This window comes from Nipponia nippon, unplaced genomic scaffold (assembly GCF_047370975.1).
Source record: "Nipponia nippon isolate SJK-2023a ecotype South Korea unplaced genomic scaffold, ASM4737097v1 scaffold_3, whole genome shotgun sequence".
Classification (NCBI taxonomy): Eukaryota; Metazoa; Chordata; class Aves; order Pelecaniformes; family Threskiornithidae; genus Nipponia; species Nipponia nippon.
In genome coordinates, this window is record NW_028262347.1 from 61,125,869 (window position 1) to 61,139,995 (window position 14,127).

The 14,127-nt window shown below is 42.9% G+C and overlaps 1 protein-coding gene across 1 annotated transcript in view; it reads left to right on the plus strand.

Annotated features, from left to right (window-relative positions):
* The window catches only part of NUAK1 (NUAK family kinase 1), a 49,709-nt gene extending 35,807 nt beyond the window's left edge, over nucleotides 1-13,902 (plus strand). The window contains exons 4-7 of the mRNA XM_009474168.2: nucleotides 1,177-1,242; nucleotides 8,228-8,347; nucleotides 8,652-8,784; nucleotides 9,840-13,902. Of these exons, the coding sequence (XP_009472443.2) occupies nucleotides 1,177-1,242; nucleotides 8,228-8,347; nucleotides 8,652-8,784; nucleotides 9,840-10,993 (1,473 nt within the window). The 3' untranslated portion in view covers nucleotides 10,994-13,902. The remainder of the gene's footprint in view (nucleotides 1-1,176; nucleotides 1,243-8,227; nucleotides 8,348-8,651; nucleotides 8,785-9,839) is intronic.
* Nucleotides 13,903-14,127: the final 225 nt, after the last annotated feature.

Here is a 14,127-nt window from a genome sequence, read left to right on the forward strand (position 1 = left end):
AGGAGATCTTCATTAAAAGTGCTACAGTAGTTCACTGCCTGTTTTTAAAGACTAAGGATGTTTTCCTGTGTTATGGCAGATACCAGCCACTCCCTTACATTAGCCCTACATTGCGTTTTTGCCTTGGAAATAATTCTCCTGACATTAAAAAAAAATAATTAACAACATAAACTAGAAAAGGCATCCCATAGAACTGCTACAACATTAATGTTAATACATTCAAACAAATTATAGTTTGCAATTTGAATATACAAGTGAACAACTTTAGAATAGGAGATGAAATATACAAAAGAAAAAAGCCAAGAGAAAGGTACGACTGTTCAAGTATGAGCTTTAGTATGTACTCATTCTGGAGAGGCAAAAGTAACTTTTCCAGATGGAGCAGGAGTACTAGAAAGATACCCTTTGCTAATGACTTCATCCATCATGGTACCCACTAGAATGACAATTTAAGCAATTAAACCCAAGGTAGCTGACTGGCTGTCATCATGGACCTTTTATCCCTGCTTATGAACCAACTGCATAGAGCCAAAACTTGCATGAGGCTAAAGGCGATGAGCAGCTAACACCATTTTTTATTTGAATTCTTAAATGCTTTCATCTCCACTTGAATTCTGATAAACAAGGGCAGTTTTCAAAGTCCTCACTGTGCAGTGCTGAAAAGTCCTTCCCTGTGCAGTTAATTTTTCCCCAATTTCTTTAAAGAAGGCTCTGACCTAAACCCAGCTTGTTCGCTTCCATCCCTAACATTTACAGTCCTTTAGGATTATAACTCCCCTGATCCACGTAGCTGCACATTGGAGGAACGAGGGCTTTTGTAAGGACTAACGTCATTGACAGATATTGTTTTCTGGTGCCTGGGAAGAATATATTGCTTTCACGCAGTGGGGGTAGGATCCGGGCTGGAACTAAGTTCCAAAAAGACACCCCCCAGCCCCCCACCCCTCCACCCCTGCTGTTTTAAAGGCTTTGTGGGAGGACAGATTCCAGTCATTCTTCCCTTAACCACACACCAAGTGACTAATACATTGCCTGTCACTAGTCACTGGGCCGGGAGTGTTATGACAGTGAAATCAGCCCTGAAATGTAGATGCAAAGACCACCCTGCCAGCTCACCTTTAATTTTCCCAATATTTTCTCATGTTCTTCCCCCTGTTTTTTTCTTCCTTGTTTCAGAACGGTGTTGTTCACAGGGACCTAAAACTGGAAAACATCCTTCTTGATGACAATTTTAATATTAAGGTAGGATTCTTTTTCTCGGCTTCTCAGAATGGATTTGCATGTTTTGTAACATTTTTATCCGAGGTATTAGAAGAGCCAGTGTTATGGCAACAGCTACTAAGCAACAGCATCTGCAAGAGGCTCAGGGGTTTGGAGGCTGGGGAAAGAGCACTACTGGTGAAGAGTCATACACAGTAAATGAAGCTTTGCATAATTTGGGGGAGAAGGTCCTGTCCTGCCACCCGTGGGCCATGATTCCCAAAACAGCATCTATTTACTGGTAGGAAACAGCAGAGCATTTCGTGCAGTCGGGTTTATTGTACAAATGATATTATTGCTGGCTGCTGCTGGGGCTAGGAAAAAACTCTCCTGGTCTACAGGGTTCAAGTGCGTCCTACAGAACACTCTGAATGTCCTTTTGATCATGGCTGGAAAATAAGCAAATAGAGTTTCAAAATAAACCTAGTAAAGCACATGTGCTTCATTAGGAAATGGCCTTGGAACTCCAGACACAAACGTATACTTTGGATAGTGATGTCAGTGATGTCATTTCCATGTCATTTCTCCCCAGTGAAAGCATGGGAATGACCTTTTTTCCCTTCTTCTCTTTTTTTTTTCCTAATAGCTGTAGCACAAAGATAAATAATGCAGAGATGGGTGTAGTTTCCAGGTGGCTGAACCTGTTTCACTTTCCATTTTGTTCCTCCCTGGGTAGCTGGATGTGAGGGTGGCTGGGTCTGCTCATCTATGGGCACACAGAGGGAGGGACGCCGTGGAGTTTCTACTGATGCTTGGGCATCCTTGCTTAATTAACAAAGCAATCGAGGGGCTCCCTGTGTAGCCAAGTATCTAAACAGCCCGGATCTTCATTTTGTCTCCACTGAAAGCCACAGGGCTGCACGCACTGCCTTCTGCGCTTCGCACTGGAGAGATTGTCTTCATTTTAAGCTGATGCGCAATGGAAATGGAAAGTAACATATGGTAGCTGCCATCTGTGTAACGCTGATGACAGAAGCTAACTTGGATCAACTAGTGGATTAAAGGCACATAAATTTGTGGTTTCTAAAAATAGGTTTTTGCAGAAGGCCCATCCAATGCAATACTTAGGCGTGTTGCTGTTAACATCCAGTGTTAGAGCGAACCTCCCCACTCCCGTTCCTACAGGGAGACTGGCCCCAGCAGCCCGAGCTGTTCTCAGCAGCACTGAAAACAAAAAGTAGCCTTTCTAGGACATTGTATACGAAACAGGCTTCCGCAGGCAGGGTGACCTTTCTTTCCGCATTGCACGACAAACTATCTTCCCAGCTAATCAGAGAATTCTTGAGAGAAAAGAGGAATTTGGGGAATTTGCTAGCTGCGGTGGCCTGGATCTCCGCGCTGTGGTCCTCATATGCAAAACCAATCAGTTCCCCAAGCCTCCGGGGAGCTGTGCTTTGTCAGAAGGCTCCGCTCCCTCCCCTCTCTTCTTTATGGGAGTCTAACCGTCCTGCGGGGAGAGCGGGAGGATGGGGCAGGGACGGGTCATGTTGTGTTCGCCTCCAGAGCATGGAGGTGACCCAGGGGCTTCAGAACCACAGGTGCATTTCAGCTGCCATAGCGAGTGGCACTGCTGTGGAGGAAAGTCGGGTAGCTGCTACTCCCCACATCCCTTCCAATCATTTTGTCATCTTTTTCTTGAAGGCTTCCCTTTCCTGAACTACGCTGTGTTTAAGCTGCCGTGTAGATATTTTGCATATTTCAAGCCTTTCCTCAGTTACTTCTCTGCAAAGCATAAGGCACGCCTCTGAACGGGCAAGGCTGCCTCGGCATGGGTGGGTGGCTGCAAGCTCCCTTCTTGTCCCCTGGGAACTATTTCTGCAAAGGGTGAAAATGAAGCTAAAAAATAGACCAAGGAATTGCATACATCTTACTATCAATAGTGGTTGAATTTGATTTACTTCAAGAGATGACTTTTTGTATTTCCTTTTTCTCCCTGCTCTCTTTTTTTACACCTCGTGACTAAGATCAGCTTTGAATACTTGATGTTAAGCACACTGCCACTATATCCCTGATGCTGAAGCTTTGAATATGTTACTGTGGTTTCTATGTTACGCACAGAATTTTACTTCCCACTTTTTCTTTTTTGTCTTCCCTTCTTTTTTTTCTGTTTCAGTAAACAGTAACCGTTGGCAAGGAAACACATATGGAGCTGTAAATTATTTATTAGGAGTAAATTTATCAGGTCCTCATTCTGAGAGTATTAGTATATGGTTTATTCAGACGGAAAAAGAGAAATATTCAGTTTGGGGTTTGGTATTGATTGATGGCTTCAAATACCGAGTGGAAGATATTTTCTAGAAATGGAGTGGTAGTCTTATCTGTACTTTCCCAGTATTTATATGTCATTCAGTGGATTACAAAGCACTTACAAAATTGGCAGTTTGATTTTAAGAATGAGAAAATGAAAGGAATCTCTTTGTTCTTGGGTGCAATGTGCAACTAAATACGTGTTTCTGAAGAAGCCAGTGATCTATACATTATGATATACACAAACATGTCATAGTAATGTGAGGAAAAAATAAGATATTGTAAAAATAGAGCCACGTGTAGCAAGTTAAGCGAGACTTTTAGAACAGGAAATGAAGAGGACAAGTAATCCATTAGAAATTATTATCTGACCTAAAAGGGGCCCAAGCCATTTTACACGATACTACACTAACTCAGAAACCATTCTGAAATTTTAGCGAATTTTAGGTCGTGAAGCAGTGGATGGAGACATAATCAGCTTTTTTTAAGAGTTACGATAGTGGGTAAAAGTCTCTGGAAATGGAGTCATGTGTTGGAGTACAGCAACTAGGAAACACCAGTGTCTGAAAGCTGACAAAAAATTATGTGTTTTGAAGAGTTCTGCAGGTCCACAGGCCAGAGGTGGAGGGTGATGAGGGGAAGAAAGTGATCTGATCTGTGGTATATAATTATGTTTTTCAGGGACTTGGTGTATGCAGTAATATTTCCTGCAAACTATTACTTAAAACCCCTAAATACAGTAAACACAAGTGAATAAAATGAGTTTTAAACTCTCGTGAGACTGAACATGCGCGCGGATCTGTGGGGTACAAGGAGTTCATCCAGCCAATTAATCAAACAGTACCTTGCCTTGCTCCCCAGATACGCACCCAACTATCCAGCAGAAACCCCGAGTGTGAATGTTTCTCCTGGGAGCTAGTCTGTCTGCAGAGGTCAACAGTGGGGCACAATCCTAGAGCTAAACCTCACCAAGGCACTGCAGCCTCCCAGGGTAGAAAAATGTTATTTGCTTTCTTACCTTGTTCATGGTGCCATATTCTTTAAGGAAATAATGCAGTGATTAAATTAGGGTTTCTGCAGCGTGTACAAGCCTCTCCTTACTCACATTCATGTGCCAGCTGCTAACAGCACAGTTTACCTTAAAATTTACTCCGTTCTCCTTCCAGCTGCCAGCACTCGCTGCCTTCCACCCTCCAGCTCTGGGTAACTCGGAGCTGCCCCCTCTGCTCGCCCCGGGTTCCTGGGGGTGGGTACAGCTGCTGCCCCTGCCGCACAGCAGCGGAGCAGCCTCTCGCTGGCATTTTCATCCCATCGAGAGGGTATCTTCGTTCATAATCCTAACACAGCCGGAGGTGGGTAGGGTCAGACAGAGGCAGCAGGGCTAAGGCAACCCCAAAGCACCGAAAGAGCTGCCCTGAGCTGCTGAGTTGGAAAGCTCTTTGTGGGAAGAGATTCGTGATGGCTTTAGGCATCTGCCTTCGGTGGTCTAGAAAAAAGCCTTCTGGTGGTGCCGCCTTGTCTTCGTTAATTTTAAAAGCACTGAGGATGCTAGATTTTGGTTCATTGTAGGTATGAATTTACTAGAAGAACTAGCAGCAGGGTGAGGGTGTCGCTGCTTCCATTCTCCCATAGCTCCTGCAGTTTGGCCTGATGAGGACCACAGCTCTCCCCAGTGCCTGAATCCCCAAAACTGTGTACAGGGAGGTGGAGAGAAACTGCTGCCCAGTGCAGCGGCCAGAGAATTAGTGCTTTCTGGTGGTCTATCCAAATACCATGTCCCCGCCCTGTGCCAAAACCTACCCCCAGGGACACCTCTCCCATGCAGCCTGGCACGATGGAGGGGCCTCCTTCTTCACGGTAGGGCTGTGGCGGCTCCTGGGCTGGGAATGGCACCTAAAAGAGATGTCTAGCAGAGGCTGACGTAAACTGTATGATCAACCACAAAATGATAGAAGGAGAGAAAATGCAAGTATAATAGTAACATAATCCTACTAACTGCGCTTTCTCTTGGGCCAGTAAGGGGACACCAATCAGACTAACCACTAAAAACCCATGAGGGTTTCATATATACAGAGTAAGTGTATGTAATTGGGATTTACCTTGCTGGAAGTCTCACCCACTGCACATATGTTTCATTTGCTTTAAGAGACCTAATTATTTCTCTGTCTACAGTACAAAGAGATAGATTTTTAAGTGGGATAAAACTGACACTTTCCATGAGTGCGAACTTCATGGAATTTATAGTTCACACTTAAACAATAAATTACATCTGGTTTATCATAGCTAACAGTAAATATGAAACATATACCTCCTGAAGTGAGGGGAATAAAAGTCCACTTCCCCGCTCCTCCCAATTTAGGAAGTTTTTTTGACTTGATGTCTTAGTTCCATTTAAGTGCCAAGAACATGAAGTAATGTTGGCTTCTATTAATCTTGTTTTGGGGGGGCATGACAGTTTTAATGGGAAAAGCTGATAAACATCAGTCTGTGAGTATGGGAGTGGACTGTAACATAAATACTCTTTTCCTGAATGGTCAAAATGAAAACATGAATGCCCAAGTCTGAGAGTTTCTTAGTGTGAACAATGGTATGTGTATCCCTATATATATATTCATGCACATCCACATGCATTTTATACATTCCATGGTGTTAAGGGAATGTATTTTCTTAAGGAATCACACTGTGCAGTGTTTGTCCTTGTCTTAGCTGCATCCTGAACTAAAATAAAACTCAATGACCAGCACGAAGTTTTAACACTGAAATGATCCCATTCGTACCCTGATTGACAGGGTACACTTCATAAGGCTTAAAACCAACTTCCTGCAAGCCAGGCAGGGTGACTCGATAAGAAAGTGGAATTTAGGGCAATTAAGTGCAATCTGAGCCATGAGAATATGTTTGCAGACTGCAATTGTACACCAGCTGTTTTCAATGACATTCCAGCCATACAATGAAGATTTTACAAACCACATTTATTTAAGAACTGAATTTTCTGCTGTGGGTTGATAATATGCTGTTTGGGGGACTGAGTGAATGCAAACTATGAATGGACATGGTGAGATGCATTAACATTAAAGAACAGGAATCAGGTGCTCTTTGAGCAGTATATTATGAGTCCAAATTGTCGGTCGAACACCTGCACAAGCAGAACATCAAAATAGGAGAGGGTGAAGTGTGAAATCTCATATTTGCTCTGTGACTTTAAAAATTTTGTGAAAATGGTATTTTTTTTAAAAAGTTTATATTTCTATCATAAAAGTATCTATATCTGTGTATCGATATCTATATATCTATTTATAGATAAAGTGTATATATACATATTTCTATTTTGGGCTAAAGAAAGAAAATTGGGAACTTCTGTCCATACTTCACCAACTTTGCTCATTTTGGTCTCAACTGTGACATTTTTAGGTGTAGTTGTAGGAGTTCAGATAGTAGAGACAAAGGCTTTCTCTCCCAAGAGTTCACTTGACATTGCAATTAAACAGGTGTTAGAGGCACTGCTGGTACACATATTAGAAAGCTAGGAGTGAATGATGCTGCTGGTAAATCCTTTTCTTTTCTGTTCGCTTTGTGTTTTCTTGAATTTTCTCCTGTGAAAATTCCTGGATTTAGCTTCTTTCTGGTAGAAAAGACACAAACAAGGTGAAGAAAACCCAGGGAAAACTCTCGTCTCTTATAGCTATAATACCTTTCTTATGCGTGTGCTTTATGTCTTTTATGTATGCCTTATGTCGATAGTGGGCAGTAATAAAAGTATCTCTGGGAAACAGAAGTGTTTGGGTCTTAAACAAGATAAAAAATGAGATGTGTTGCCTTGTGCTAGAGAAACAAAGGAAATGCAAAGGTTGTGGGAGCATTTAGTGTTGCTATCCTCAGCCTTTGTTCTGTAAGAACAAGAACAGAGAATTGAAGTAAACAAAATATTTGGACCTGATCCTGCAATTCCTACATGGGCAAAATTCCCAACAGTCTCAAGGGAAGTTTTGTTTGTGTTGGAAAAGCCGGATTTGGGCCCATTGTTTCCAGTTAGGAACCAGACTTGTGTTTATTATCTCATGATAGACACCTCGTGTGCTTAACAGCTCAGATTCCTCAGCCGGAGTCCCTGAATCTGGAAGAGTTAGCGAGTGCCTCGCTTTCCCCCTCCTTCAAGCATAGCTAAGTTCCAGATGATTTCAAAAATCGCTTTCTTCTGTAACGCTTAGTTTCCTGTGACACTCCTGCCTCACTCCTCCTGTTGGCTTTAAAAGTCTTGGCTTTCAGCTTGCATGTGCATGATAAGAACGGTAGTACTTTCTGCTTGCTTTCCTTTGGTATTAATGATTATACAAGATGAAGAGCAATCAATGGACAGCAGGCCCAGTGCCTCCCAGTATGAGATTGTCTTTGCAAGCATATGCAATTCATCCAGGATAAAATTACTGACTGAGGGTCATGCAGTCAGTCAGTGACCTGTCTGTGAATGGAACCGAAGCATCCTTGTTCCTAATCTGGAGGATTTAGCCTGGAGACCCTTCTCCTTCTCTGGAGGATCTTTAGAGAGAAGAGTCAAAAATCATAGAATAATGGGTTGGCCAGGGAACTTGAGAGATTATCCGCGTTGAGATCCCTGCCCTACAGCAGGGTCAAATATAGCTAAATCTTTCCTGAGAAAGGATTTTCTGTTGCATTAAGATATTGTTAATACTACAGGTGCCTTGTGCAAATCTATTTGCAGATTGCTGATTTTGGACTCTCCAACCTTTATCATAAAGACAAGTTTCTGCAGACCTTTTGTGGAAGCCCACTGTATGCTTCCCCTGAAATAGTTAATGGACGACCTTACAGAGGCCCAGAGGTAAGAAGCGTCAGCTTTTCCGTGGTGGTATGGGGATGTCTTTGATGATAATGTGCTTGAGGGTTAGTTTTAATGCTAGTGTTACTGCACACGTAGGTTCGCTTGGGTCTCTCCCATACTGAAAGTTCTCAAGCTGCCTTTGTTTGCTTTCGTTTGCTTTGCCTGTGGTTAGTCAGATGTTAGATACTGGTTTGCCCATCAGTAGGCACAGCTGGATGTGATGCTGCTCTTGCAGTGCTAATGGCAGGGAGAAGGGTGGGGATCAGCTTTCCTGGGCTTCACACGCATTGTCTCTCTATTTCAGGTTGACAGCTGGGCCCTTGGTGTATTGCTTTACACTCTGGTTTATGGAACGATGCCCTTTGATGGTTTCGATCACAAAAATCTCATCAGGCAGATCAGCAGTGGAGAATATCGTGAGCCAACACAGACCTCAGGTATAAAAAAGGAGAGAGGGCAATGTATTAAGCTGACAGGATTTCAGAATGGAGGGTTTGCCCGGCCCCTTCCAACATGTTTTGGTGTCATATTCCCCTACTGACTTCATCTGCTATCAATTCCCATCCGGGTACAGCATTTACCAAAAGCCCTTTTGAAATTAAAGTTCTATAGCAGACAGATTTTATTGCCTTGGGGAAGCTGTAACAGGCTTTTACCTAGATCTATGACAGTGGAAGGTCTGTTAGCTATTGCAAGTGGAATTGTTCAGACAAGCTGTAAACCAATACAACATACTGGTACAGATCAGTCCTCTAACTACAACTGTGGTATATCACAAGCAGAGAGAAGATGAACGGTCAGAGCGACGCAGCTTCTTATCCAAGAAGGCGGGCCAAAATCTGAATTAATGCCACTATGTTCGCATTTACTTCTACTTAGAGGATAACATTAGGCAGTCACCTGACAGAAAAGCATCAGCTAAGTCTGGGTCATTGATTATAATGACTCCTTCCAGCCTTAAACATCTGTGTATATAATGTATTTAAATTACTATTTATCTTGTATCGTTTGTTTGCGATCCCTTTCAATTTTCTGCCTTCTTGCTCTCTTTACGAAAATATAACTTTAAAATATACAGAAGACTACACTGTTTATGGAAAAAGTAAATACAAAAGCAATAATGCGTAGATCATTTAAAATATCCCAATTCCCCTCTGTTTTCCTCTAAGTTTTGTAATTATTAGAGTTGAAGGTTGGTGAATTCCTTCAGTAATATGGAACTATTCACTGACTAATACAGTACAAATATTAATTTCTTTGATAACCCAGTGTACATTTCCCAGAGTGAATCATATTCTTCTGGTGAGAAGTAGTACTCAAAGGCATTTTCCAACATTGACTGATGGTCAAAGCCTTGCCTCTTTTCACTTCTCCTGTTGTAAGAAGCATTATTTTTGCTCATTTGATTGGCTTCACACTTAATGCATTTTAAACTGACAGAACTAAGAGCGCCCATATTCTAAATATTTTATATTCCATTCTTTGTCCATAGATGCTCGCGGTCTTATCAGATGGATGCTGATGGTGAACCCTGAACGCCGAGCAACCATTGAAGACATCGCCAACCACTGGTGGGTTAACTGGGGCTACAAGAGTAGCGTTTGTGACTGTGATGCCATGAGGGACTCTGAGTCCCCATTACTGGCAAGGTTCATTGATTGGCATCACCGTTCTACTGGCCTCCAACCAGAGACTGAAACCAAAATGAAGTGCCTTTCTAAGCCCAAAGGTCCTGAAGTCACACTAGAGAGACAAAGGTCTCTGAAAAAATCAAAAAAGGAAAATGACATTGCACAGTCCATCCAGGAAGGAGGAGCTGAAAATGCTTCCAAACCCACCTCCAAGAGACCCAAAGGCATCCTGAAGAAAAGGAGCAACAGTGAACATCGATCTCACAGTGCAGGTTTCATTGAAGGAGTGGTCAGCCCAGTGTTACCCTCTGCTTTTAAGCTGGAGCAAGAGTTGTGTAGGACTGGCGTAGCCATTAAAAGTGTTGTGGAGGGAGAGGTAGCAGGAAAATATGGCACTAAGCAGTCTTCACTAATGCCAAAAAAAGGAATCTTAAAGAAGACTCAGCAGAGGGAGTCTGGGTATTACTCCTCTCCAGAACGAAGTGAATCTTCTGAACTCTTGGACAATAATGATGAGACGGTAAACAGTGACACTTCTCCGGGGGTCACAGAGCCATCCAGAAATGGGTCTTACAGCCATTCCTGCAGGCGTAAGGGCATCTTGAAACATAACAGCAAGTATTCTACCAGCAGCACTGAATCTGCTTTGATTAGCCCTGACACACCAACGCTGGAGGCCATGGAAGAAGTGGTCCTGCCTGGGGATGCATTACCTCGAAGTTACAGTCGCCCTTCCAGCGTGATTAGTGATGACAGTATTTTGTCCAGTGACTCCTTTGATTTGCTGGATTTGCAAGAGAACAGGCCAAACAGGCAGAGGATACGGAGCTGTGTCTCTGCTGAAAATTTCCTCCAGATCCAAGACTTCGAAGGACTTCAGAACCGCCCACGGCCACAGTATCTAAAACGTTATCGCAACCGTCTGGGGGACAGCAGTTTTTCCCTTCTCACAGACATGGATGATGTGACTCAGGTCTACAAGAAAGCCCTAGAGATCTGCAACAAGCTCAACTAGCAGAGGGAAGATGGAAAGGGAGGGAAGGGAGTTTTTCTGTGTACCTTTATGATGGAGTAAGCCAGGTCACTGATTTGCTGACCATGGTAGGTTTTGCTTCAAAGGACCTGACTGTACTTAGCTGAACTCCTAGTGAAGTAGCCCCAAAGCCATCTCACACTTCTCTAATTTTGTGTCCTCAAAGTATTACCTACCTGACCAGAGAAAAACCTTTGGTCTTTGTATATGTGATGAAAGCACATCAGGATCTAGCAGACAAAAGCATCAAGATTTGATGGCTTGAAGTCAAAGCTAGACAGAATTAAAACTGGAAGTGAGGGACACACCTTTTGAGAGGTTTGTCATTAATATTTGATTAGCTTTACCATGAGATGAGCTGAATTCTTCAAGTCAAATTTGGATGTCCTTTAGAAACTTCCCCCTGAAGTTTTTCATCTCAATACAGTCATTGCACATTCAAAATCTTTACCTGGCATTATGCCAGGCTAGGTGGTCACCATGGTCCCTTCCACCAGGGTGACCTGAGGGGTTCTGAACGCATTCTGGGATGTAATTTGAGAGACTCACCCCAGAATAACCTCACGAGGTGTATGTGGACAAGCAGTGGAGCAGGCATTCAGATCTGGCCCCTCCCGCAGCCATTGCTCTCCGGTGAGCAGGAGGCCCTAAAATGGTTTCCAACTACCACTCCTACCAGCAAAAAAAATCACAGAAATGATAATGGGAACTGGAAGGAATGGATGTTATCAGCAGCTAAATGACCTTTTAAGGCATTTTGGCCCGTACGTTCAATTTGTGACTGTTTCAAAACGTCCAGCCAGATGAATGCCCAGGCAAAGATGGATCTAACAAAGGGTCTCCAGGGTTAACTGACCCTCCAATCTAGAGTTCAGTCACTGTCAGCAAATGGTGCCACCTTGCTGTTAGCTTGTAGTATTTGAGGGTGACCGGTAGTTTGCGACCAGAATGTTAGGTAAGGAAAAGGTTGTAGCATGTAGGAAATGGATAGAGGTCAGAAAGTTAGCGAGAAGATGCCTTTCTCCAAATGAAAATGTTTCTAGGTAGGTAGTAATGGAGCAGAAAGAACTGAGCGATGAAATGATAATGGTAGATTTGTTAACAGAGTTAGCATAAAAATGCGGGCCTCTCTATATATAGTGTAGCTGGTACTGCGTGTGCAATGATACCAGTTTGAAAAAAACGAGGATATGTGTTTGTGTTCTAAGACATATCTAAATATCCAGACTGAAGGCTTCAACTCCCATAAAGGTACCACATGGGTCTACTGGATTACCTGAATGTAAGTCTATGTCAGAAAGGCACTGTGTGTTTGACAGGCCTGGGCAAACTGGAATCTTAAGGCCCATTTGAGTCTCATTTCCATGAGCACATAGCCCCTGGCTTTCTTGGAGGTGCACTGGTGCGAGTAAGTGGCAGGTTTCAGCTTATGATGTCAAATGATCCACAGCTGCAAAACTTGTGTCTGCACGCAACCTCTGTTGGGGGCATGGGGCAACCTCTGTTCTCACTCCAACCCTGTAACTGGAACTGAAAGCAGAATTTGGCCCACTGTGTCCAAAATCCTAGAGATCATGTGGGAACAGAATAGAGTTCCTCTGGGGATTCTTTGGGAATCAAGGATAACACCATAAATCATTGGCGTCTGGGGCAGGGAGCTATTTCACTTGCAGATTCCTTATTCTGTGTATCATGGTACTTAAGTCTGCCGGTTCCTCCTAAATATCAACTGGGCTGCCTAGCATAAAGGTGAAGGAACTTGAATTTCCTAAATCAGTTAATCTGCCTCTGTGGAAAACCTTTACTTATTGTGAAACACTGGACCAAATTTGGCCCTGGAGTAAACGGCATCAATACCATGAAATCTCCGAGAGATGTGCTCTCAGGTGGTCAAGTGAAATTTGGCTTACTGTCCATTTGCTCAGGAAGGGCAACTGCAGGTCATTTCTCTACAGATGTGTACCTCTTTATGATATTCAGGTGTCCCATCTTCTCACAGGCCCTGCATGTGCTCTTTTAGCCCATCTGAAATCAACACCCCATTTTGCAGTGTAGTTAGTTAAAAAGTTTGCTGTGGTGCATTTTAAAACAACTCGACGTAATCTCCACGGCCTTTCTGAAACGAGGATGTGCTTTGCAGCCACGGCTTTTAACTTGTGCTCCGGAGCAGAAGAGCCAGATCCTCAGCTGGTGTAAATCAGCACTGTCCCATTGACATGACGGAGCATCGTGTCGGTGGGGTTACGCTGATTGACACTTTCCCTGCAGATCTGGTGCTAAACCTTGAACGGATTTGTAGAGGTTTCAGGCCGAAGGGAAGGGAACTCAGCCAGCGGTGGCAGGGCAGTGAGGAGCACCCTGAAGGCTCGTATCTCCCGAGGCTTTTGCCCAGGCCTGCTTCCTTGTGTGCAAATGTGAATGAGTGAGTGACTGCTTGCTGCCAAACTGGAAATGTTACGTAGGGATTTACTGGCATGTTACTGGCATGTTACATGTTTACTGGCATGTTATCATTCCTAGAAGAGAAGAAAAAAAAACTTGACTGCACATTGTTATTATTAGTGTTGTGATTTTTATTTAATTTTTTTGTAATACAAAGTTGACTTTTTTATTTGAATTTGTCTTTTTTTTTATTTATTGGTCTGAAAGCCATTTCAAAGGTATAATAATATATTTGGTGTAATTTAATTGGTGCAACATTATTTTACAGCTCCGGCCAAAATTGTTTGGTGTTATTTTTTGGGTTTTTTTTTTGTTTTTTCTCCCAATCCTTGGTTGGTTTGAGCTCTATGAGGCACACAGGGGAAAACGCTGGATAATCACCCAAAGTGTTTGTATTTTTAATCTGATACTGTTTTTTATTAAATAAAATAAATTAATGTAACTGTGAAGAGTCTGTCTCTCTCCCTTTTCTTTTTCACTGTACATCAGTGTAAGCCGAGGCCAAATGGTAATGAACTTGTCATGCAGAAATACAGCAGCATCTCCGCACATTGTACCAAGTTGTTTATGCAAAGCTTCTTGGCTCGTTTGTGCATTTGAATATTATGTGGGTGGCCACAGAGACTCCCGTGCTCCGAAGCATTTGGCACCACAAAACACCCAGAGCTTTCAGC